Consider the following 25,452-nt stretch of genomic DNA (forward strand, 5'->3'; position numbering starts at 1 on the left):
CACAGTGGTGCTATACCCGTCTATATAAATCTCACTGATAATTTAGGTAAAATGTTTCAGAAAGTTTTAATGTCATTACAAGAATTTTGTCATGTATACATGGCATGTGTATGTTTGTGTCCACACAGCAAGCTGCCTGGGATGTCTTTTGGCAGTATCTGTTCTAGGCTAGCCTTACATTAGGGCACTCTTATTCCACAGGAAGAAAGCAATTTTTTAAATCACTTTGGGGATTGGATTGGATTAAATTGCGATGAAGTATTCTTAATATAGAATGTATTCACCTTAGGAGTTAGTGTGAAATAGCTGGGTATATTTCAAGTGTAAGCCTTAGCCTGTTTTGTGATATCTTTCCTCTGTAGATGAGTCCCGAGAGATGTCCTTACTTAACTCTCAAATTTGGGAGCATTTCGAATGAATGCCATGGTATCATAACTTGCAGCTCCAAGAGTGTCAAGATAAGAGGGTTCTTCCTTATGAAATGTTTCTGGCATTAAAAGATCTTCATAAAGGTGTCTGTAACCTGGGGAATTTTTTTCTTATTTGTACTCATTTGTGAGAAAAAGAAATACAACTCTTTGCTTCCCCCATCAAATACATTGGTGCATACTGTGAAATATGGCTGGGATTTCTGGACTGGAGTAATAACAGAGGCTCTTCAGAATCTTTACATATATTTTTTTCCTTGCAGCCACCTAGAGCAACAGCTAAAATAGTGAGAATTATGTGCACTGTTTTCTATTGTCAGCCAGTAGCATCCCGAGTCAATGGGAGAAAAATTGCTTCCAGGTGAGTCTAAATCTGCAGCGGAAAGGGGGAAGAGAACAATCCTAATTTATCTCGATGCTATGATTAAGGAGAAAAAGAATTTGCTCACCTGAGGAGTGTTTGCTTATGTATTTTCAGTGAAATAATAAGAATGGAGACGTATTTGGAAAGCCTTTTGCAGCTGTTAGGAGGGGGACTTTGTTTCCCACTGTAAGACTATGGAAAGTTTGTATAACACCTTATGCATAAAAATGCATGGTTCATTTTTAAAGGCAGTAAAACTTCAACTTTTAAAAACACTTGTTGCCAAATTGCATGTTATTAATGTTATCCTTTGGTTTTTATGGCATGGTCTTAAGTGTTAGGTCCAGTATTTTGTTATTCCCATCTTTTACTAAGGTAAACCTATTTAACTCGAGGGTGGAGAAATGCCGTTTTCTCTGTAAACATATAAATATATTTGACTGATGCTGTAAGTAATCAAAGAAACAGAGAAAGCTAGCCACAAAAGGGGAAAAAATGGCTACTGTAGACCATACTACTCTAAACGTGACATGGCAGCAAAGGTGAAAACTGGTGTAGGATAGACTTTTAATTGAGTAGAGAATCATTACTAAGGGGTGTGTGTGTGTGTGTGTGTGTTTCCTTGTGTTAATTTTGTTGGCAACAGTGTCCTGTAAGAACTGTAGATTTTTATGGGAGCAATGTTTCAAAGTGACATTCAAAATTAACAGCTATACAAAATATATGGTAAAGAGTAGACATTACAGGGCATGAGAAAAGGTGGGGGGTTTTGGGGAGCTGAAGATACACATTGACAATCAAGCCTGCTGGCTGCTGCAGGACTGTTTACTGCGGAGTTGACGTCCCACCAAGTACTACTGCAGTAATTTGCCACTTAATCTGTGCTTAAAACCTACATGTTTTTCAATATGGAAAGGTGACATGTTTGCAAAACCAGCCGAAGAACATCTGATTGTTGCTTGTGTAAATATTTCCTTGAAACAGGATCAAGAAGTGGTTGAAGCTTTGTTAGAAACGATAAAGTTACAGCGCACACACCCTCCCAACTGTAAGAGTCTGGAGGAGGTTTCAGCACCAGCAGCAGGGTATGACTGTGATCAGCAGCCCATAGTTTGAAGAAGTGTTGCCCTTTCCCCCCACCCCTCTCCTCCCTGACACCTTTGGGGATGCCTGTGCTAACACTAGGGTACATGTAGCTAATTATGGATCACACTGTGTTGCATCAATACAGCACCATATTCTGGAAGGATTTAACTAAAATGTACCTTTCTTTCATAAATGGCATATACCTTCTGAACACTTTTTCAGAAACACATGGCAAAACAGGAATTTGAGGTGAAATGTACAAGAAATTAAGATTTATTTTTTTTCTCACAAATATTTATAATGATATTTCAAAGGATGCTGGAACTTTTGTTTGATTCCAAAATGTAAGTGCTATTTATGCTATAAATACATGTACTGAGGCAAAAAATGGGCGCATACATAGTTTTTTTAGAACTCTCATCTTGGATTTCTATTATCTGTGCCAATACACTAGAACTGTGAGAAATACTTTCTGTGTAATTGCTGAAGCAGAGGTGGAAAAATTACTGGAAGGTGTTACATATTACATTTTCACTGTCCAGGGTTGGCATCTCATTGTGCGAGAAATTTGATGTCATGCAGAGTTAACACTGGAAAAGCTTAATGATGTTTATAGTTAGAGTTTGCTCGTACATATGAACATGTAGGAAACTGCCGTCCATAGGCAAAAAAGGGGCACATGAGGCAACCTGCACTGGACAACTAATGGGGATTCTTGAGGCTTATGTATACGGGGACTGTAAAGCAGTGGAGTATAGAAAGGACTCTAGAAAAAGTACAGCCAACTTCCAGCACCTTTTGTTTGTTTAATTTTACCGGTTTTCCCCAATCAGTTTTGCACGTCACGTTTTCCCCTCTCCGTTACTTGAGTCATAACCAGTTACGGTTACGGTGTTATTTTTGCAGTTAACACTGTAAGAAATTGTTGTTGCTGCTGTTTCTCACTTGCTTATTCGGGTAGGACAGTTATTAACCGTTTTGTCACCTAGCGTAGGGGAGGATGTGGGTGGCGCGTGAAGGCATGGGGGTCCCTGAAGCTCCTGGTGGGCACTGCAGACTTAACTGAAAACACCACGTGGTTTTGTGATTTAAAACAAGAGACTGCTTTCAGCTCAGATGAATGCCAAGCGATGGGGAGGGACAAAGCAGACTTCCAGGCAAAACTATGCCCATAACAAAATAAAAACCCGTGCCTGGACAATGACTGTTTCCTGAATCCATGTTACTGCTCAGGAAAAGGACAATGGGTTTGGTTTGGGCAGCTTTCTGCAAACGCCTGCCTGTGCTAGTTTGAAAAAATAGTTAGAAATTATTATGGAAAAGGAGTAGAGGACAAAAGGTTTGAATATACCACGTTATAAATCCCCATCTTGAATATTGTGTGACATTTTGGACCCTGTTCCAAGATTTAGTAGAAAAGGGGAGGCATGGAGGAGAATGACAGCCTTGGTCTGCTTCCAGAAGAAGAAAGGGTAAGCAAGATTGGGACTAATGAACCTGGAGAAGGGATGTGATGAAAGGGATAAAGTGAAGATATACGTTGTAGAACTTACTGCCAAAAGATACTTCAGAAGACAAAACCATAGTGGTTTCAGAAGTAAATTGGACAATCCCAGCGGGAATAAGGATTTAATTATGTGGGCTTGGGTGCAGCCAGTGGTTCTGGACATGCAGATTTTAAGAATTGCTAAATTCCTGGTGGCTGGAGTTGGGGGAAATGCTCAGGCAGCACGTTCACACCTCCCATCTTCTTGCACTTGTTCCTTAGACATCTGTGCTAATCCTTTCAGAAACAGCCTACTCTGTCAGACAAACCTTTGAATGGAGAGTACCAGCGCTCGTCCAGGTGTACTTGAAAATAAGCATGCTAAAGAGGCTTAGCTGGTTTTGGAGCACCTGCTTGGATGTGTCCCAGTATTGTTGGAGGGAGGGAAGTGTCTGTATTCAAGGCTTGCTATGTAAGCTAAACTGAACCTCTCAGAAATTCAGGAGGTGGTAACTGGGAGGCACGAATAGCTTAGAGAGGAGCGTGGGATTTTGACTTTTGGATTGTTGTGAAGTTGCACGTTACTTGGGTTGGTTTTAACTCTGTTTATCTGGATGTCTGGCGTTGTGCATTTTCATCGTTACCCTGCTCGTGTTTTCGAGAGGTGCCTTTTTTTTTTCCTGTTTTCTGCCAGTGGAGTGGGAATGAAGACACTTTTGCTGTTCTGTGTTTTGTGTCTTTGAGCAAGACCAGTTCCTTTTTTATCTTTGGGTTAATGTTTTTTTTGCTCTTCCTCAGGAGAGCAGCTGCATGAAAATGTGACTGTTACCAGGTTTTGATCAGCAGCTGCAAAACCAAGTAGTCCTCTTAATTTCATTTTGCATCTGTATGGTGAAGCTTTGTGCAGGAGGAGTATGGTTTCAGCTTTGAGAAGATCACATTACATTAATAGTTGGCATTGGAAGGGTTTTTTGTAACTATATGAGCAGTTTGTTTACCTCTTAAACAACATAGTTCTGCATTAGTTTACAATATCCAGGTTAAACTGCCTTTTTTCCAAGCCCTTATTGTTTTGGAAGGCTCAGTTTAAAGGAGGAGTGCTGTGGTGTTTTGTTTGTCTTTGTTACGCTATCTTTATTGAGGTATTAAAATGCAGAGCTGCTTTTGGTTTGCTACGAAATCTGTATTTTAACATTATAAAATACAGTTGCAATTAACCTGAAAATAAGTAACCTCACTGCAAAAGTTTCATGTGGGGGAATCTATGGCAGTAAAGTTAAATCTTCCAGTCTTAAGGAGCCTAAAAGTGTGTTTACCAGATTGGACGTAGAAGACTTCTTCCACTGAACTGCAGCTGTCCCTTGTTTGTGGTTTGAAACTGCAACTATTGACAAGTGCAGGCAGAATTTATACAAAAAATCGGAAGGCCTCTTTGCCAATTCAATAAGCATGAAAAGTGGTGTGGGGTGTTTACGTCTTGGTCTCTTTGCCAAAAGTTCTGTCTCCCAAAATGTATAATCATTGCCGCTTACATCTCAAAAGTGATTTTCTGGTATTTGAGTATGTTTTTGGAAGTATGAGTCGTGGGAAAAGACCTACTCATAGCTCTTATACAAGTTTACTGACTCTTGGGTTTTTTTTGGCTTAGTCTAGTCTATTGTGCTCTCCTGGTTCTCTGCTTTTTTCACAATGACAGAAGCCATAAAATCTTGGATCTGGTTTAGAAATTAGAGGTGTTTTCAGTTGTTTTAATTTACCTTTTCTATGGCAAAGCGAACCATTAAAGCCATTTTTCCACTTAGTCTTGTGTTCCTAGTGAAATACAATGGTGCTGTTCCTGCAAATTCTGAATTCTTTTAAAGGAATGTAATCAATGTAAGGTGGTTTAGAAGGCCAAAGTATCAGAGACATCCCTCATCAGCTGCTTATTTGGTCTGCATCAAATTTTGATTTATTCTGCTGCAATGAAAAAATTTGATAAGAGGTGAAAATTTAGGAATAAATATGAAAATTCTGTGATGTTATTTAATATTAACTTTACTTTTCATTTTGTTTACCTCTGTCTCTGATCACAAACAGAATTCAATTTCTTGCTTTTCACTTTAAACAATTGACAAACCTTGAGTTCTCTTCACAAATGCTAAGGATTAAATCCCTAATTCACCAATAAAGACCCTAAGAAGCAAAATAAAACCTTGTTATTGTATAGCTCCTTTGACAGACAACTTGCCTAATTAATCATAACAGATTTGTAACCAAAGATTCATTTATTTTAAAATATTTGATATAAAGACTTCATTTATATCTGCAGGCAGTTCCTGAAATAACAGGAAAATCATGTAGTGTTCTAGGGTTTAAGTTAGTTTTTCTCTTAATATATTTCTCATACTTCATGTGGATCTAAGTAAGCAGCATTTGAATACAATTGGAGTGTGGAGATATAGGATATTCCAGTTATTTAGGTCAGCCTGGTTGATGTCTACCCTGGACATGCATTTGAAGTCTTTTAGTTAAAACTCACGGCACGGCATGTTATTAGAACGTTAGAAATGCAGCTTCTTCACAAAAATAATACTGAATTAACCAAGATCCATCAATGGCATTTCATTAACAATTTCTGGTTTAACTGTACTTTTTAAGACCTCATATGCCTGATGTGCTGAAGTACCTGTTTGTGAGACAAGGGCTGCGGGATTCCAGTAGGTTTTAACAGACTCAGACCTCAGTTTTCAGGAAAAAGCTTTCAAAACTTTCCTATCCTGCAAGACATTTTTCCAGCATTTTAACTCTACTGCCCCCTCCCCCAGTGCATACTTCCATTACTTTAATCTGACAGATTGCATGGAGACTTTACATGAAGACTTTAACATACAGATGGGTTATGCATCTAAGGTGTTCTCCTATTCTCTCTTACAAGTGCCAATTATTTGGTATTATGTTTCTAATGTAGAATACAGAAAAACCTGTCCCTTCTGTGTCATGAGGAATGGGCTGTTTACTTGCATGCCCTCAAATTCTGCCTATTTAAGTAACTGGGAACTAGACCAGAAAGACATAATGCTCTATTTGCCAATTCTAATAGCAAAAATTGTTTAGACTTGAGAAATATCTCATTGTCTATGAATCCATTAAATATCCATTACTGTATGGGTCTTGTTTCCCTCTCAAAGAAGGGTAGTCAGTATTTCTTCATTTCCATTTTCCTTTAGAGTATTATGCTTTATATGATCTTGTCAATCAAGTTCTTTATTTGGCTTTTTGTGTCACTTTCTTCCATCTATTAACTTCTCGTGGCATTCGAAACAAAAGGCTTCTGCTTTCTCTTTGCAGTCTTGGTGCTGCTAAAGGAGTTAAAGATGTCGGAAAGGGAGAAAGCAGAGCATCAACCTACTGAAGTACATTGGTATTAGGAATGTTAAATAAACCTTTCCCTCCTTCTAAAAATAAGTATATGATGATTGGTGTATTTGGCCTGTTTAAGATGTATTTTCTTACAACTGTAAAATAAATTTGTTGGATCCCTTTGTCACTTTAGTTTTGCTCTGTGCATGGAGTCTATTTCTGTAACATTTCAGTTCCAGGGGACTGAATTTCATCTTTACTGTGTGTTCTTAATATCACTAGCCTGTTTTTGTGCTAATAGGGATTTTGCAATTGTTGACCCAGTATAATGTAATTATTAGAATGTTATTATTTAAACTGTTTCCAGGTACATCCACCTTTATGGAAGCATTAGCAGCCAATGGTACAACCAACATACAGACGTCTGTGACAGGAGTCACAGCCAGCAAACGAAGGTTTATTGATGACAGGAGAGATCAACCTTTTGACAAAAGGCTACGTTTCAGCGTGAGGCAGACGGAGAGCGCGTACCGGTACAGAGACATTGTTGTCAGGAAACAAGATGGATTCACACATATTTTGCTATCGACAAAATCATCTGAAAATAATTCACTAAATCCAGAGGTCAGAACAATTCAGATTTTGGGGGATAGGGTGCTGGGGGAGTTCCAAGTCCTTGCCTCATTTATCCCTGTTATTCGGGCACAAACGTACACAAAACAAGGTTCACATTGTGGCTTGCAAGATGTTAAATTGAACTGAATTACACTTAAAATCAGTTGTTTGTGTAAGAACTGTGTTATCTGACCATGGAGATGTACTGTCTTTTGTACGACGTGGTGATTTATGAAGTGCACCCTGAAACAAGCTTTAACCTGATTTAAGGTTCTGTTTTTTTCTGAACTGGTTGCATGTGCCACCTGCTGTCCAAATTGCGGAAATGCTGAATGAGAGCTTTAGGTTGCAGATAGCATTTCATGGATCTGTTCTTAATGATTTCATTATCTTTGTCTAATTACATTTTTGAAATGCAAAGCTTCTCATACCATTTATTTATTTATTTATTTAATGTTCTTATGTTTGGGTAATGAAAAAAGTGAACTTTTCTAATCTGCTGGTTGAGTGGATCCTAAGGAGAAATTAAAGCTCTCAGAGGGAGGAGGGGAGGAGAACAATGTGCTACTTTTTAATAACGGAATAAAAAGTTTCTAATGAATTTTTGATTTTCAGGTAATGAAGGAAGTCCAGAGTGCACTGAACACAGCAGCTGCAGATGACAGTAAACTCGTTCTGTTCAGTGCAGTTGGTAGCATTTTCTGCTGTGGTCTTGATTTTATTTATTTTATACGACGTTTAACGGATGATAGAAAAAAGGAAAGCACTAAGATGGCAGAAGCTATTAGGTATGTAAGTTTATCTTCAGTCGTCTGAGTGGGTATTCTTCATGTAGTGGGGCTTATCTTTATTTCAAAAGCCTCTAATTCAACAGGATCCCAGACACTCCCCTGTTATGTGCTGTATTGTGCTGCACTTCTTTATATTTCCTGTCCCTTCTTATTTGGGTTGCCATTTAATGCATTGCTATTTTTACTACTAAAATTTACCTATGAAAACTGTTAGTATGGTAATACTCCTCCAGTTGAAACCAATTTTAAAAGATTTAAACAGCTATAAGGCTTCAAGAAAACAAATTTAACACATGCAAATACCAGATATGCATTGACTGTGTAACTTGGTATAGTACATTCAGAGCAGTGGAATGGTGGATATTTTAGAGGAGTAGACTAAAACTAGTGACCATCATCCCAACACTAGGTACCAAACCTAATATTTAAAGAAAATTAACTGAACTGCTACAAACTAGAAGAATATATATGGAAAAAAGCATGGATCTTAGGGACATGTTTAAATGGTACAAACAAGTAGTTTAGTTAATCATTTAAACACTGGCTTTGAGGGCCTGGGCTCTTAGATTAGCTCTGTTATGTTTCCAGAGCATCTGTATTCCTTCAGAGACCAATATTCTGTTGTCATTATCAATATTCATGTCCCTAAAGAAGGCCTTCTGTTTCATTGGAGGCGCATTTGGCTCATAGAGAGATGATAATAGGTGCGGTTTGTTGTTTCTGGTTGGTTGGGTTGGGTTTTGGGTGGGTTTTTTGTTGCCTTTTTTTTTTTCTCCCCCAGATGAAATATTTCAGTCATTCCAAGTAAAAGTTGCTCATGCAGTGACTTCAGATGCAGCCAGAGGACAGAGGCTTTTAACACTGAGCTTCTGTCACTAGTTGTAATTCAGTTCCATCCAGAATCCTGATTTGTCACCTATTACTCGTTGTTAAGAAAATGGATAAATGGAACTTTTAAACCCCCCCTTCAAATACAAGAATGGTATTTTTCATATATATGCTAAGATGGTCATCTCTGGAATATTCAAATGTGATTAAAATTATCTCAAGTCTCTGAATTGGGAGTGTTTGTGTGATGGATTGTATAAGATTGTTCCAGCAGTTTTTCAGCATTCACCTACTTCAGCTCGCTAGGGTGAGTTGAGCATGATAACCTGTAGTGATGAATGCAATATAGTAGAAGTGTTCTGTTTCACCGAAATGCAAAACCAGCCATTACGACACTAATTACTGGCCTCCAACTAGTCTTGGTGTCGCTGTTCACCACCCTCTGGGCCAGCCATTCAGACATTTTTAGTCCTCCACGCTGTCTGCTCATCCAGCTCATACATCAACAGCTTGACTGGGAGAGTCTTGTGGGAGACAGTGCTGACTGCCTCGCTCTGAAACCTATGTAGACAATACCCACTGCACTCTCCTCATCCAAGCTAACCACCTCATCATGGAAGGTTATCAGGTTGGTGTTGAAAGTAATGTTACTGTGGACATGAATTCTTACTAAGTTTTCAAGGGCTGCTATATTTTACTCTCTATAAATACATAGTGAGTACATGTTTCTGTTTCTCTTCAGGAATTTTGTGAATACTTTTATTCAGTTTAAGAAGCCTATCATTGTAGCAGTAAATGGCCCAGCCATTGGACTTGGAGCATCTATATTGCCTCTGTGTGATGTGGTTTGGGCTAACGAGAAGGCTTGGTTTCAGACACCATACACTACTTTTGGACAAGGTCCGGATGGATGTTCATCCCTTACATTCCCTCGGATAATGGGCCTGGCTTCTGTAAGTAGCTTGCAGAATAGGGGCAATGCAGTTGTGATGACTTATCCAGAGTGATTTCAAGACTTTTTGACCTTTGCTGAGTTGCCGTTTTTTTCTCTCATGAAAACCTTTCATGAGAATCCAGTACTTACAGCTTCTCTGCTCCATGCTGTTGCAACCTAGTCTTCACCTGCATGCACAGAACCAAAAGCAGGGACCTAATCCTATGTCATGGGCACCTTTGGCAGTGGCAGAAGGGTTATATCCTGCATGCCAGGACACACCTTCCTTGCTGTTGCCTTGTAAGGACCAGCCACCAATATCTTGCATTCAGCACAGCATCCAAGCGTAGCAGAGAATGGGCTGCTCTGCACTCAGTGTCATTACACAGCAGAGCGCTGTGGCACCAGCTCTCGGCAGTCTCCTGCTGATCTGCAAAATAAGTAATTCTGCTTTTGTGCACTCGTTCTCAAGAAGTCGTGTTGAACTTGCTCACTTTGCGCATCTCTGCTGATGTTTCACACTAGTGCATTATGGAAGAAATACTCAGCCCAAATCACCTTTGCGGAGGGTTATTTACGGTTTATTTTGTTTTAGTCTTTGGACTCCATTTCCAGTATTGCTGGATTGAAAAATGGAAAAGTTTTGCACTGTTGCTGAAAACATAAGCCACATGCTTCTTAATATCCCTTTTCTTGCTTTCCAATTGGATGTGAGAATCAAATTAACAAAAAGCTATTTAAAAATCTCTTGCCTACATTCTTTTCATGTTACTTACTATTTTTTATGCCGTGTTCTTTGAAAACTTTGACCTATGCCCCATCCCAGTTTGAAATTGCACAGTAACAGTATGAAACAAGAGCTTGTAGCTACACCTGGTTTTCCGAAATTACTGTCTATTATAAAAGCAAATTTTTCTCTGTAGGTATTTACTGATTTAAAATGGAGATTTTGATACGTTAAAAGCATCGAGTTCTAATGCGCTTGATCTAATGACTAACTCACTGTATGATGTCTGGATTTAGTTATTAGAAGAGAAAAGGTAACTGGAATAGATTAACAGTTATAAGAGTAGCTTTAATATCTTAGCAAGTTTCAAACAACTGATTGTTCCTTTCCCTTTTTATTTGGCCATCCATCCATTCATCCATACATTCCATCCATCCCTGTCCTTTAGAGACTTGTGGTTGTAGCTTTTTGTTTCTTTAGAAGATGTACAAGAAACACAAGAAGCTCTTCCCTAGTATACGCTTTCATGTGTGTTTGTGAATGCTCTCATTTTTAAATACAAAGATTTAAACTGAAAGCTTCCAGTAGCAACAATTCCGTAGTTAGTGCAGAAGGGGACAGGGTGAGTGGCCACTGTTGTACTATACTCAGCTCTCTGCAGGGTCAGTTGTGGCTGGTGAGCAGCTCTGTTGTGGAGGGGTTTTTCCACAGAACATGTTCAACAGAGGTTGTTATTACAGGATAACTGAAGCCCAGACCTTAGGATTCAAAACTGATGCTGTACTGAGAATACCAAGGATTTTAGAAGGATTCTTAAACTTAGCTTTTGAAAATAATCTATCACAGAGATTAAGGTGGTGCCTGTCTGGGGAGATCTGTTATTGTGCGACTGCTGTGGAGTTCTTGCTCTGGTTTTCTGGTCCTGGATCTAAAGCACAGGAGCCATGTGCTCAAGCTTCCCACGCTGGGTTTCCCTGCCAGTCTGCAGCTCACTTGGCAGTGTTTCTCATGCTCTTCTGTCAGTCAGTCAGGATATGCATTTCCAGAGTGCCTGCAGTCCACATCACAGACAGGGGCTCAGGTGGTTCAGAGCCTCCTGATCATAGTGCAAGAGAGTCAAGATGCTCCTCAGAAGCTAGTGCCTGTGGGCTTGCACAGAAGTTCCCCTATGAGCCTCAAAACACTTGCTGTAAAAGAGAGATCAGAGGATGTCCCTGTGAAGTTCCTCTGTGGAAGGAGAAGACCAAATAGAAAATTAAGGTTGTTAATGAGAATCTTATATTTATGAAATATTTTTATCACCATCATTTCTATTGCTGTATTATGTGGCTTGCAAAGTAACCACCAAGTGTATTATTTTTCACAGCAGACACAAGGTGTGATTATTGGATTAAAACTTATTTAGCAGTGGGTCTCCAACACATGTTGTGTATAGATCAAAAGCGGGGATGCCAGAGCAAAACATTTCCCTTCAAAGCCTGTCAACTGTGAAAACCCATAGGACCACTCATTTCGTGTGAGGCTTCCTGCTACTGCTGTGTTACAGCTGGCAGAAGACAGGCACCTGCCCCAGTATCACTTGTGGGGCTTCATGTTGCTGCTGAGTTCTAGAAAACAAATGAAGGTTTTCTAGCACTTGTTTTTATCCTGGTTACCAAAAATACATGTGAAGAATGTGCAGACCTGACCAGCTGATTTAAATTTCTGACTTTCCTAACTCCAGTTGGATTGATTTCACATTTGGATCTTTGACATAAATGTGGAGTAGCTTTTGAAATTATTTTGGAATAACTTTTTTCCCCGTATTTCTATAGGAAAATAATTAATTCCTGTTCTTAGACAAACTTGTGTGTAGCACAGATGGTTTTTTAGCTAGTGTTTCAGGTTATTCACGTGTAATGTGGAAAATCAGAAGGAGACTCATGATAGTTAATAAACCTTGTAAATCTGATTTTGCTTTCAGAGAAGGTAGAACTAAACAGGCATGTAGGTTGTATCCTTAGATCGAGGCTTGTTTTATTAAAATGGATATATGTGAATCCTAACTTCCCATATTAACTCCTGAGAAATGTGCTGCTGGTAAATTTTATGGACTGGGAGTCAGCAACCCGACTGCCAGTAGAACCCAGACTTTGTATTTTGTTACAAAGGGGCAAGTAATAGACCTCCGAGTTTCCAACTTGCTTCATGTGTAAAATGGCAAAACTGGGAACAGTTCCTGCAGCAATTAGGTCATTTTGAGATCCTTAACTGAAAGTTGCTGTAATAATTGCCAGAATTTCCAGTATTAGAAAACATAACAAAACCTCCAAATTTTGTCCTCAGAAATGCTGCACTTGTCAGGTTCAGAATTCATTGCCCAGATTTCAAGAGTCCGGTGATGGTTTTGGCATATTTTCGATATAAATTAGTCATAAAGAAACAGTGGTACTCATTTTCATTTGGGGTTTCTGAGGTTGGCAGTTACTCTGTCTTTATCTTCACTGGCTGTTTCCATGCAGATACCACGGCAAACAAAATGTTTAACTATGTAAGAAACTTCATTAAAGGTAGAATTAAAGTGTAAGTGTAAATGGTTGTAGGATGAAGCTTTAATGGAGAAGCTGATAAATAGTCAAGTGTATTATAATTACATATAAAAAAATTCTAGAGAACTAGAGATAACCTTGTTGCACAGAATGTAGTACTCTGTTCTGTACCTTTCAACTGTGGTCAGAGCTTTTAAATACTGGTTTGGGGGTTTTTCTTTTTAATTAGACTGAATGTTTATTTTCCATAAATTTGATCAGAAATTGGACTACATCCTGCTCAGTGCAGTGGGGTTTGGAGGTCAAATTCTAAGGTGATCCAGGTATTTTAAATGTTGCATTATAAATTAAATCCTGCTGCAGGCTTTGGAGCAGTGCTGAAAATAAACCACATTGAGTACTCGATACTAAAAAAAAAATTCAGTTGCAAAACGTTACCTGTTCTTGTCTGCCAAGACTAGCAGTTCCCAGGAGGTCTGCTACCAAAACTGGGTTATCTTTATCATTTACGGATAGATTTTAGCACAGATTTCATTGCTGCAACGAACACTATTACAGAGGGCAAGCCAATGTCTTCGTTACTGCTTTACAGATCTGCCGGGCATTGTAACCTATTACCACATAGTTAATCAAGTGAGCAATGCTGCAAGATAGCTAGAGCTAATGAATGCTCAAAGCCAGTTTCACATTTAACCCTTGATCACAGACCTCCGCTTTTTTTGTAACTCCTGCCATAGTATAGTAAACACCACCAGCTGCCTATCTATATGCAAGTCTTTATTCATTAGAAGTTGGAAGAGCTATAATAAAACTATTTCAAATAGTGCAGGCATTTTCCGTATTTGTTTTGAACATTTTTCCTTTAATGAGTTTTGTCTCATTACATTTCATACCAGAAGTAACTTTCTATCCCTTCAGGCCAATGAAATGTTGTTCAGTGGAAGGAAGTTGACTGCACAGGAAGCTTGTGCCAAAGGACTCGTCTCTCAAGTGTTTTGGCCGGGAACATTCACACAAGAAGTAATGGTTAGAATCAAGGAACTGGTCACATGTAACTCAGTTGTAAGTTTCCTTTATTTTCTTGCAATACATGCTTATGATTAGATTAATAAGCATTAATCTAAGTATTACTAGGCTACATCATTACATCCTTCTGAAAAAAAGACCATTTTCATGAAATAAGTACAGCATTTTAGTATAGCACTGTCTTTTTATTTCCTGGGTTTTGAGGACTGCTCTTTCAGTTTGTATCAGACTCTTGCCATATGCCATAGTACACATTGGTTATGAAATTGAAAACAGCATTGGACTCTTTACAATATACTTGTGTTTAACATAGTTGCCTAACTTATTCTAATCAACCATGTAAACAGTTGCCCTAAGTACTGCACAGAAATCTTTCAGTTGTAATATAATGTCTTGAGTTATAATAACATAGATTACTAGGAAAGTAAATGCAGTCTTTGACATTATGTTGAACTTAATTTTACTACAAAACGCCTAGAATAATGTGGATCGGAAGGGACGTTCAAAGGTCATCTAGTCCAACCCCCATGTTTGGTTGCACTACTGGCTGTTGCACAATAGCCAAAACTACCCATATTTAATCTTATGAGAAGAGATGAAGCACAGATTAACTGTTCTGTGCATTGGAAAATTTGGATTTTGAAATGGATCAATAGCTTTCTAAATGGAAAAGCAAGTGAGATTTTTCAGCCTCCTTTGAATGCCCAAGATTGTTAAGGTCTGCCTGCTTATTGGAGCAGTTCCGGATAACACTATTATGATTAGATGTCACCAAAATGAAGTTGGAGTTTTCTCTAGTTATCAGTATAAAATTATATATATATATTCATGGTTACAATTTTACTATTTTCATCATTTCCACATTTTTGTGTACTTCTTAACTGTGAAGTGTTTCTTAGGCTTGTAGGTTGATAAGCTATGTATGATAAGCTTAGGTTCATAATCAACTTCAGGATGCATCCACGCAACCTGTAAGTACACATGTAATGCTAACAAAACACTCCTTTATTTTGTTTGTTTGTTTGGCCCAGGTACTTGAAGAATCCAAAGCTTTAGTACGCAACATCATGAAGGTGGACTTGGAACAAGCAAATGAAAAGGAATGTGAAGTTTTGAAGAAAATCTGGGGCTCAGCACAAGGAATGGACTCAATGTTAAAATATCTGCAGAAGAAAATTGATGAGTTCTGATGAGATGCCCATTGACACTGGAATTGTATTTCTGGGACATCAGGGCAAACGTAAAGTGCCCATTTAAAAAAAACTATATAAACTAACCCCTTGCTCAGCTTGGGAACAGGAGTGGACACCCTCCCCTTTTATTGTCAAGGGGTTTAAAAGTACTGTATCACTTAAATCTGAACAAAACTCCTTTCTCCCTGATTGTTACATATAGATATACACACACACACACAAGTGTATGTGTGTGCATATATATGTCTTTTATATATATATATATAAAATGTAATATGTGTGTGAGAGTGTGTATGTAGACACACGCACACAAGCTAAAAAAAAAAAAAGATAGAGTGCACTACCAAACATCTCTTTAAAGGCTCTAGTTTTTGTTATCTTTGGCTAGTACTGTATCAAATAGAGAATGGATTAAAAAGTGAATGGTGTTGCATTATTTTCTGTGTGGCAGGGAAGTCTGGAATAATGCTTTTCTTGTTCATTAGATTACAGCATTGAAACGGGTATTAGCCAGCCCTTACTTTCACTGCCCAAGGAGTCAGCGAAGATAGAAGGCCTTGTCTTAGAAGAAGGTTGAAATACCTCAAGCAATGGAACATTGTAAAATGTGGGGTAATTAAACCCTGTTAAGCTTACATCACATATATCCCCAAAAAGAGAGTGTGCTCAGGATTATTGCTAAGAAAACACTCTGTCCTTTTTGGGGGGGAGGTATAGAGGGGTGGGAGGAAGAGGGCAGGAATACGTTTAATTCTTACCCAGATAACATGAAGAAACCACTGTCTCTTAGGGAAGGGGAATGAGGGGAAGCGGGAGGGAAATGGAAGGGGAAAGAAAGAAAAAATAAAAAAGAGCTTGTTTTGCAGTATTAGTGAATCACTGAATATCTTCTGTATGACTATCCTAAGTTATAAGTTAGTTTTAGTGGGGTTTTTAAAAACGTCTCTGAATTTGGGATTTTTTTGTTTGTTTTCTTGCTTTTGGGGTTTGGTTTTTTGTTGTTTTGTTTGGTTGTTGGGTTTCTTTTTTAATAACTACATAAGTGCTTCTGTTGCTGGGTGAGAATACTACTTTATATACAGTTTGGATTTTGTTTTTGGTTCTTTTTTCCTATTTGCTGGTTTAATTGATGTATTACACCAAAAATGCATTTTATGTTCATAAATTTTAGGTTCACTTAGAATATATTATTTAATAAGTTAAAATTCTTTTGGCACACTATTACGTAAAAAATGAAAAACTCCTTTTTAAAAAAAAAACAACTACCTTATATTAGATGTTTAATGTTCTTTGTCTATGCTTTTTTATTATTTTAAATATACACTATATACGGTATGGTGTAAAAGAGTGCCCTGTGTAAATAGACCTATTTTGCATTCCTTTCAGGAGTGGTTATTGATTCCTGACTGCAGATACCTATTATTACTTGGGTATCTGTGCTTGCAATCTTATTGAATGTATTATGAAGAATGAAAAAGAAATCAAACCTTATTTTTGTACAGTTTTGAAGTTTTTACTTGGAACTGACCCACCTCCCCTTCCCAGTGGAGAGCTGTACAGTGTGTAAATCTGCCTTTACCTTGGATTGGTACAGTATTTTTGCATCTGTGGGACCTACTTCTTTGTTCTTAGTAGTTTGAACTATATATAACTGTACAATCTGTAAAGTTTTTATAGAATAAATATTCAGCTGTGAAAACTGGTTAAATAAAACTAATATTTCTTAACACATTTTAAATGTGGCTCGGTCCTAGAGTTGTCTTTTTCAAGGACATTTCAGTTCTGATTTCAAAGTAAGAGTTGCTGCAACAAATCTTGCAAATGACTTTGATATTTATGTTTTATTTTGTTAATCTTTTATCAGCTCTTAATTTCCATCAGATGAAAAGTTGAAAATTAATTTATTGGTGGTAACTATGTAGAAGTTTTCTCCTAGAGGCAGTAGATGGGGAAGATGATATACAGGTAGTCATTCTGCTCTCAGTTTTTGTGTTACACTTCTAAAATAACATTCAGGAAATGTTTCTTTGCAATCTCTTAGAAATGAGTGACTTTCCCTACAATGCTGTGGTAAAGTGTGAGAACTCCTTAGTTAGATTTGGTTTTATTGAAAAGTAGAAGGAAAGATACCTTACCTACAGTTCTGTATAGTTAAACCGCGTGGAGTTCAGCTCAAATTTATATAAAGATCTCTCCTCTAGCATCTCTAAGAAGCATTTAGACATAGATTGCACCTGGTTTGGAGTCACAGCCTCCCAGCAGCAGTGGTACTTCAAAAATGGCTTTTCTACGTTAATTCTAGTACTGATGTGTGAGCAACCTGTACCTGGAGAAGGAGAATATTGGAGTATCATGAATTATTGGAACTGGGTGCAATGCAAGAACATAGAAACAGTATCTTTCTGAATTGTGCCCAAGAGAACTTCTGTATACTTCTGTAAACAAGGAAAATGTTTTCCCCAGTTTTTAACTCCTTCAGATATGAAAGCAAACTAAAGCCACGAGTTTGGGTGTCAGAAGCCTAATCAGTGGACAGTAGAATTAGGAATTAGCGATATTGGAATACAAAATTTAGCTAGCTTTAGCCTTGCTTAGTCCTGACGCTCAGGTCTCGTATCAAGACTGTCTGCTGTCTTGATTGCATGACTACTACCCAATTTGCATCGTTCCTTATGGACTGTATAGACAAACTGTAAGGTAAGTGTCAGTGTTGGTGCCAAAACTTGAAAGTACCAGAGGAGCCTTGATAATGCAGTGTAGGAATATATGACATTCTAGTTCTCTTCCTGAAATAGCAAATGGCTCACCTATTACTAGCAAACAGCAAATTGACAGGCGTTGGCAATTGGACAGCTTTGAGGCCATACATTATGCTTTCCCCACAGAAGTTCCAGCACATTCAAGTTTATGTTTGGAAGTAAAAGAGACCTTTCCTCTGGGTCAGGAAACCAGAGAGCCATGGGTTGAAAGTACTTGGAACTGTTTGAAAGCCATTTGTGTACACTTAACCACAGCTTCTGCTGATATTGTAGCTTGAGTGAGCAAAAGTAGAAAGCAGAGCAGGATTTTACCTCTGGGTAAGCTAAGCCACAAGAGGTATTTTGGAGTAATCTGAAGATTGTCAGATCAGTCAAGCCAGCATTATACTGTGTCTAGGAATAACTGAAGTCACTATGCCACACTTTCATTTCTTAATGTTTCTGAAGGAATTACATGTTCATTCATACTAACAGAAAATTGTTTTCTGGAGAGAAATGAAACAAGCCTGTGCATCCAAGGGAAAAGAAAGAAAAAAGACAGGTCTTGACACCAATTTTCTTGAAGCAAAATTAACCACACCAGCCAGTCTGATGGATGAACCAGGGGCAACATCATCACAGACTTTTGGATATTTTGGACAGTCTAATTCACTCAGGAGAACAGATATATTCTCCCACAGAATCACAATCATCTGCAGTTACTGCTATCAGAGTGGAGGGCAGCAGAATTATCTGCAATCCCTTCAACAGAAGACCTTTGCAAATTGATATATAAAGCAGGAAGTTTGGAGACCTTAGATAACCCAGCTCTGAAGTAGAATAAATACTTAAAAAAATAATTCATATGATCCCCAATGCTTTTGAAAGGTGCTGGCACAAGATGATAAGCTGTTGTGCTTAATCCTTAAAAAGATGCAGGCCCAAGGTCTACAGTTCAGGTTCCCTTGCAGTGGATACCCCAAGCAACACTACCACCCATGATGTAGGGGGAGGCGTCCCTGCCCATGGCAGGGGGTTTGGAACTAGATGGTCTTAATGTCCTTTTCAACCCAAACCATTCTATGACAGGAGTTGTTCACACTTACTCCTTTTGATACTCTCTTACAGGTTTAGCCATTGTGGGTCAGCAAATAGATTTTTCACAGACATTAACCTGTTTAAACATAATTGGTTGAAAATCAATTTTTAATGAGTAAAAAAAAAAAAAAAAAAAATCCCTCCAAACCTGAAAATATGCAAGTTTCTGGAAATCTCTGGTTAGCCTGTATTAAAATGCCGTTCAGTTCCCTCACTACACTTCCTAACAGCAGAACAGGTCTACCCAACACTCACATGGTAAAATAATGCATTGGGAACAAAACTTGCTGAACAAGAGATGTGGCACATCTGCCTCTAGACAGTTCCTGACACAGAGGCATTAAAACTGCAATTTTGCCACTGAACCAGTTATCACTGATTCTCACCATGTCCCTTCACATCTCTCTCTTTCAATTCCCCTCTGGTAAATTGGTTTTGATTACTGAACTTTCAAAACCGAATAAGCAACCAAGACAGCAGACTAACAACAGTAATATGTATAAAATAAACAAGTAAGCCATATAAAAATTGTCCAGAAGTTACTGAGAGAGGCTGGTTGGCTGGAATTAAATGTAATTTTGCCAGTGTCCAGAAAGAGACACGCACAGAGACATCTCTGACTTCACATTCAGGCACTTCAGAAAACCCAGAGTTTTGTACCCCAGGAAGTTGGTTTGAACCCAGGAAATTCCCTGATAGAAGATTCCTGGCCAGCAATCCACAAGAACTTGACACACTATCATTATTTCCTTGTCTCTGACGTTCCCAGTGCTTCTCCAAGTCCTAGTGATGAAGAGGAACTGTAACCTGAGGAGAGCTACAGGACTAACAGGGAGTCACGGCACGTTCCACAGAAATGTGTTATCACTGAAGACAGCAGTGCAAGGCACAAGCAAGATAGCGCTGGATTTTCTCTCCTCTCAGACCACTGCCTCATCACAAACTGAAAGCACTTGCACAGAGAAAGGAGAATCAGAGCATCCCACCCAGAATCTACATGAAAAGCAGGAAAGATGAACAGCTCCTCTGCAAGGGCAGCGGCTGAAATTAAGACTCTTTTGCATCTGTTTTTCCTACCATGCACAACAGGAACCCTGTTTGAAGAGCTGCGCAAAGGCATGCAGGCACTGTGCTTGGACAGCTGCCATGCTTGACCTGGCAAATCACTGATGATAAAACAGCAGAGTACATTACTAAGTTTACAGACTTGCCCGGTTTCCTCTCTAGATCAACATACTATCGCCACCTCGCAGGCTTTCTCGTGAAGCAAGCTGTGATCCCAGCTCACACCAGCAACATGAAACTGTACCATCCAGCATGCTCTCCCTGATAACTCAAACTATCCACATCTACAGCCAGCCAGCGCAGCAGACTGGAAAGAGTTGGAGAAGAGCCTGACAGAAGCAGTGGCTTGTTCCTCTTGGAGACTGCAAGGCCAGAGGCAACAGTGCAGTAAAAATTGCCTCACCAAAAGGCCTTCAAACCATAGGTACCTCAAAGTACTTGCAGTCCAAAAGCTGCTGGGTGGTCAGCACCTGGTGCCAGCTCTTTCTTTTTGATTTGTGTTCTGTGGAGGGGCTTCAAAATACCACAGAAGTGTTCATTGACAAACCGCTGGCAACCGCCACAGAAATGGTGCTGCCATAAACGAGGAATGGTACAAATACCAAAGCCTCTCAGCCTTCAAATTAGATGTATATTTAGAAATTCTGTGTCAAACCATGAAATTAAAAAACCCCAAGCACTGTGGATCTCCTAGCAGCAGGAGCTGCTTTGTTGGTTGGGGCCAGCAGGGATTTGATCCCGAGGAGCAACACTCCTGCCTGCTGCTGCCTCTGGAAAGATTACATTTGTCAGACAGCGGGAGAGCTTCTGCGACACTGTGTCTCTGTTGGAACCCCTAAGGGGAAAATAGGGTCTCCTCAGAACAGACAGGAAAATTTAAGACTTCCTCTAAGAAGAAAAGAAGCAAAGCAGCAGAAATCCAAGGGAAGAAGTGGAACTATTCCTAACAATCACGATAATTGCAGTTTTGTAAGTTAGGCTGGCTAGGTGCCCAGAATGGGTAAGCAACCCCAAACCGGTTTAACTGACAAGCATACTGCAGTTCGCACTGCTCTGGAATAAAGCAAAATGACTTCCAACTTTTCAAAAATCATAGCTACAGATTCTCCCTCATCTATACTTTTTTATTTGTGTAAACTAACAAACTGTGCTCTAAGATAGTGGTGAAGTTTGATATTTCTGAAAGTAACTGTGAGGTTCAGACATAGCTGTCAGTAAAACCAAAGGGGAAGGTTAAAAATACCTTATTTAAAATATATTTACAGTATATATAAACAGCTGATAGTATGCACATAATGCACAATGTGCAGTCTGCATGGACAACTTACCCGATCAGTTTACAACATTTTGCCCACTATAAGACTTTTTTCAGTAGCTTTTTTAAATACGTTTTACTAACAAGTCACCCAATTCCCTTTGTATTGAGACTTCAAATTCAACTTTATCCCCCATCACACTGACTTAACATTGTTCCAGCAGAATTTATGAATTCAACACTTGTGACAATCAGAAGCATTTGTAAAACTACAAAACAGGGCCTGCCAGCACGGCTTTGGGAGCTTTGCTTTAGTGATTCTTGGTCCAAGATTAAGTATGATGGGAGAAACTGCCACAAGCATTATTATGGTTTTAAACAGAAGATGGAACAGTGCAATGATTTTGCAGTGTTATTTGATCTGCACAGGCTTTCCTTGCCTAGAAAGAGTTAACCTGAACAGTAGCTTGCTTTCTTTGGCAGGGACTATGCATCATCCCCTGATCAAATCTCATGAAAATACAAAATTATAAAAATGGTGTCCCTCAGGTGTACTGAGAGAACAGACAGGAGCCACAGGAAACAGGAGCCTCTGAAAGGCTGTGCACTGTATCCTTCCCCATCTTTCAGATCAGTACCGTATCCAGACACATATTTAACAACCTTCATCTCTCTCTGCTGCGTTGCCATTATCCATCAGCAACCTTGAAGCAGAGCTGTACAGACACCCAAAATAGCTTTTGACAAGGACATGTAAAATCATTCACTATCTGAAGAGGCCAGCAATACCTGTAATAGGAACACAAGGATGCTGGATTAAGTCTGGCACTCTTCTAGCTGGACCTACCCAGAGCTGCTACTATACCGCATTAAAGATCCTGTTCACACATAGATGAAGTATATACATATATATATATATAAGCATTTTTTGCTAAAATCTGCCCCAATTGATACTTACTACCTGATTTTTTAAAGTTTTATTTTCTTAATGGTCATCTTGGATCAGGAAAAAATTAGAAGTCCCTCAGGATCCAGCTTGTTTCTTATTAGGACTTTTTAATTGACTAGTTTCTCAGCCCTTGATGCTAGCTCTCCACATACCCGGAATTGTATAAATCACAATTTCATCTAATTGCGTGTTTTCTAATAAAAGAAGGTCCATTTCTATCCTAGCATTATGTCAGTATTTCTCTTTGAAGGCCCATGGAGCTGCATCTGATTCCTACTACAGTACAAAAATGACTGGAGCACAGCGATCTTTTGGTCACCTTTCACGTAGACCCTGTAGTCTCTTTTGCTGGTATCCATCTTTCCCACAAATACAACTTGATGCCTACTAACACAATGCACAGCACAACCAGCTCAAGACTTGCTGTTTATGCTAATCTTGACACTTCTCTTTTTCCCTGCCCCCTCCCATCTCAGTGCTTTATTTATTGTTCTGACTTGTGCCAGACACTGAAGTCACAGTCTGAGTTTTCAGTTTACTCACATCCCTAGCTCTTTTTCTGCTTGTATAGCTGCCTCCTCTCTTTCCTCATACACATTACTACATCTGAATAACTCTGGGTTTTTTTCATACATGCCATGTATTTACATAATGGACAACTGTAATTTCTTTTCCCTCCCCCCACTCCCCCAAAAAAAAACCTGGCAGCTCACAGCTCAGTCCTTGTGCCTTTGCACATCATCTGGGGTAATCTGGACCTCACAGTAACAGGGGGTTAAGAAATACAAAGCTTATTTTGGCTCTGTTGTGATTCTGACTCCTAGCAGCCAAGTTGCCTCATTCAAATTGTCATTTTTCAACAAAATCCACAGGCTTTAAGACCTAAATTCATCCAAAAAATACATGCAGATGAACAGGCTCCAGCCAGCTCTCTTCGTGTTGCCATGAAGCCAACATGCTAATAGCGCTTCATCTTTGCTTTCAAAAACCTCATGACAGGCTAATTAATTTAATAGTCCAGGCTTCTCTTTGGTCGGCTTCCATTCCCTTCCCAGAAAGCTTCCCCCAGCTCTTTACAATATCTTGAAACTGGTTTTCGCTATCTCAAACCATTACTGTTCTTGACAGTCTGTCTCAAGGTTTTCCATGTACCAACCTTTTCCATCACCGGGGCAAGCCAGATGCTATTGGGAGAGAAAAATACAAAATAAGGAGTGACAGACCCCTTTGGTAATTCCCCAGTGCCTCTAAAGCCTGGTAAATCTGACATTATTTTGCTGGCAGTAACACCCTCACAACAGCTACAGGGACACAATTCAACAGGCTACGTGCCTAACCAGAGTACCGTGAGGCAGGGACAAACTTTCTGAACCTTGTTTAAGATCAATCAATCAAGTTTAAAAGCATCAGACTGGCTGAAACATTGCAGTGCGTTTCTTTCTTCTTCAGCTTCCCTAAGAGCAAAATCTTTGTGCAACTTCATCAGTTTTGTCCACTACTCTTTTTTTTTTTTTTTTAATAAAACGACTGGAGGCATTGGAAGGCAAAGATGGTCTCTTTTTACATGTTGGTACAAGTGCTGGATGTAACACTGCTAGCAGACGACGGCACTTCACATTCAATATAGGAACTGGGTAGAAATTCAGTGAAGTGCTCAGAAGTTGCACTGTTTCCCTCCAAAAGTGCTACTACCAATAGTAAATCCTTCACTGAGGACATCCAGACTGTTCACGCAGGAAGGCTTTAGACAGCAGGAATCAAGCTTATCCCCTCTGTAATAAAACTGACTGTAGTAGTTTCAAACTACAGATACTGTGAAACATCTGTAGGGGTTAGAAACAAAACCAAACCAAACCAACACACAAAATATTAGTGCAGTCCACAGAACTAGTGGCCATCAGATGACGCTGTTCCCACCACTACTTCTAAGCCTACTTGCTGGCTTGTAAGTAAGGTGGTTTAACAAATCACAGTTTGCAGATTCTGGTATTTGAAGACCTCCTCTTAGAACAGGGCAGTATCTCATCTTGTTTGAGTGCAAATGGCATGAATTTAAGCATGCTTAGAGGTAAACTATTTGTTCATTAGGAAGAAAAAAAAACCCTCTGTTTTTACCAAATTCAGAACACTATGGAAGAACCTGGGATTTTGCAATTTGCCCTGAAATCATCCATCTTCACACATTCTGTGTTCTGCATGCAAGACTCTTACCAAGTTTGGAAGAAAAAAAAACACAAAAAACCAAACCAAAAATGTATCGGATCCTCTACTCTTAAAATACTGTCTCTTTTTCTATATTTCTATCTAAACAAAAATTTTCATGTTTAGTCTCAATTCAGGACCAGTTTCTAACTTCAAGTTCTCTTCTTTATCCACTTTGGCTTTTTTGTTGAAACTGAATTCAGAGGGAAGAAGTGGGGCACCACAGCCCTTTTAGAGTAGTAACTGTATGAGCCAGCACAGTTTCTTAAGAACCTGATGTGCTTCTTACCATGTCCTCACAATTTACAGGGACAAGCACCTAAAACATAACAAAATATGGCTCATGAAGCAGTTTCTATGTATTGAAAAAGACTCAGACAAACATCTATCCTATGTTACCATTGCAGTTTTCAATCCCTTAACTTTGTTTCCAAATCACATTCATTGGGTCTTTTAGCAAATGGCAGGTATTCCTGAAATGACTGATCTCACGGAGGACTGAGGGGGTGGAACAAATCTAAGCACCATGCTGGAGGCAGACCATTTGTGAGCTAAAGAGAAGTGAACTCTCAGTGCTGAGGGGCTTTGGATGACTGTTGTCAAGACTATTCACCTAGAAGAGAGGCCAAGAACTCCCCAGTTTATATTCCCTGAAATCAATCCTGCATGCTCATCCACATAAGCTGTGGCAATTGCTGGCCAAGGGCAGGATCTGGCTAGGCAAGGAAGCAGGACACTGAGCAGGATCCCTGCCTGCAGCAAAGCCCATCTCCCTGGCTGATTTCTTGATTTCAGCA

At 39.1% G+C, this 25,452-nt stretch overlaps 1 protein-coding gene and 1 long non-coding RNA gene across 5 annotated transcripts in view; one reads left to right on the forward strand and one right to left on the reverse strand.

Moving 5' to 3' along the window:
* Positions 1-17,086, forward strand: part of CDYL (chromodomain Y like) — a 107,351-nt gene extending 90,265 nt beyond the window's left edge. For all 4 annotated transcript variants that reach the window (XM_062617806.1, XM_062617809.1, XM_062617807.1 and 1 more), the window contains 5 exons: positions 7,074-7,330; positions 7,937-8,109; positions 9,683-9,893; positions 14,048-14,191; positions 15,187-17,086. In XM_062617806.1, coding sequence (XP_062473790.1) covers positions 7,074-7,330; positions 7,937-8,109; positions 9,683-9,893; positions 14,048-14,191; positions 15,187-15,345 — 944 coding nt within the window. In that variant the 3' untranslated portion in view covers positions 15,346-17,086. The remainder of the gene's footprint in view (positions 1-7,073; positions 7,331-7,936; positions 8,110-9,682; positions 9,894-14,047; positions 14,192-15,186) is intronic.
* On the reverse strand, positions 8,890-21,861 carry LOC134163200 (uncharacterized). Its single transcript, XR_009964618.1, has 2 exons — positions 20,262-21,861; positions 8,890-11,828 (listed from the first exon to the last, which is right to left on the reverse strand). It is a non-coding gene; the product is annotated as an uncharacterized LOC134163200 (long non-coding RNA).
* Between the last annotated feature and the right edge of the window lie 3,591 nt (positions 21,862-25,452).

This window comes from Pezoporus occidentalis, unplaced genomic scaffold (assembly GCF_034315485.1).
Source record: "Pezoporus occidentalis ecotype Australia unplaced genomic scaffold, CSIRO_AGI_Poc_V1 ctg2, whole genome shotgun sequence".
NCBI classification, from domain to species: domain Eukaryota; kingdom Metazoa; phylum Chordata; class Aves; order Psittaciformes; family Psittacidae; genus Pezoporus; species Pezoporus occidentalis.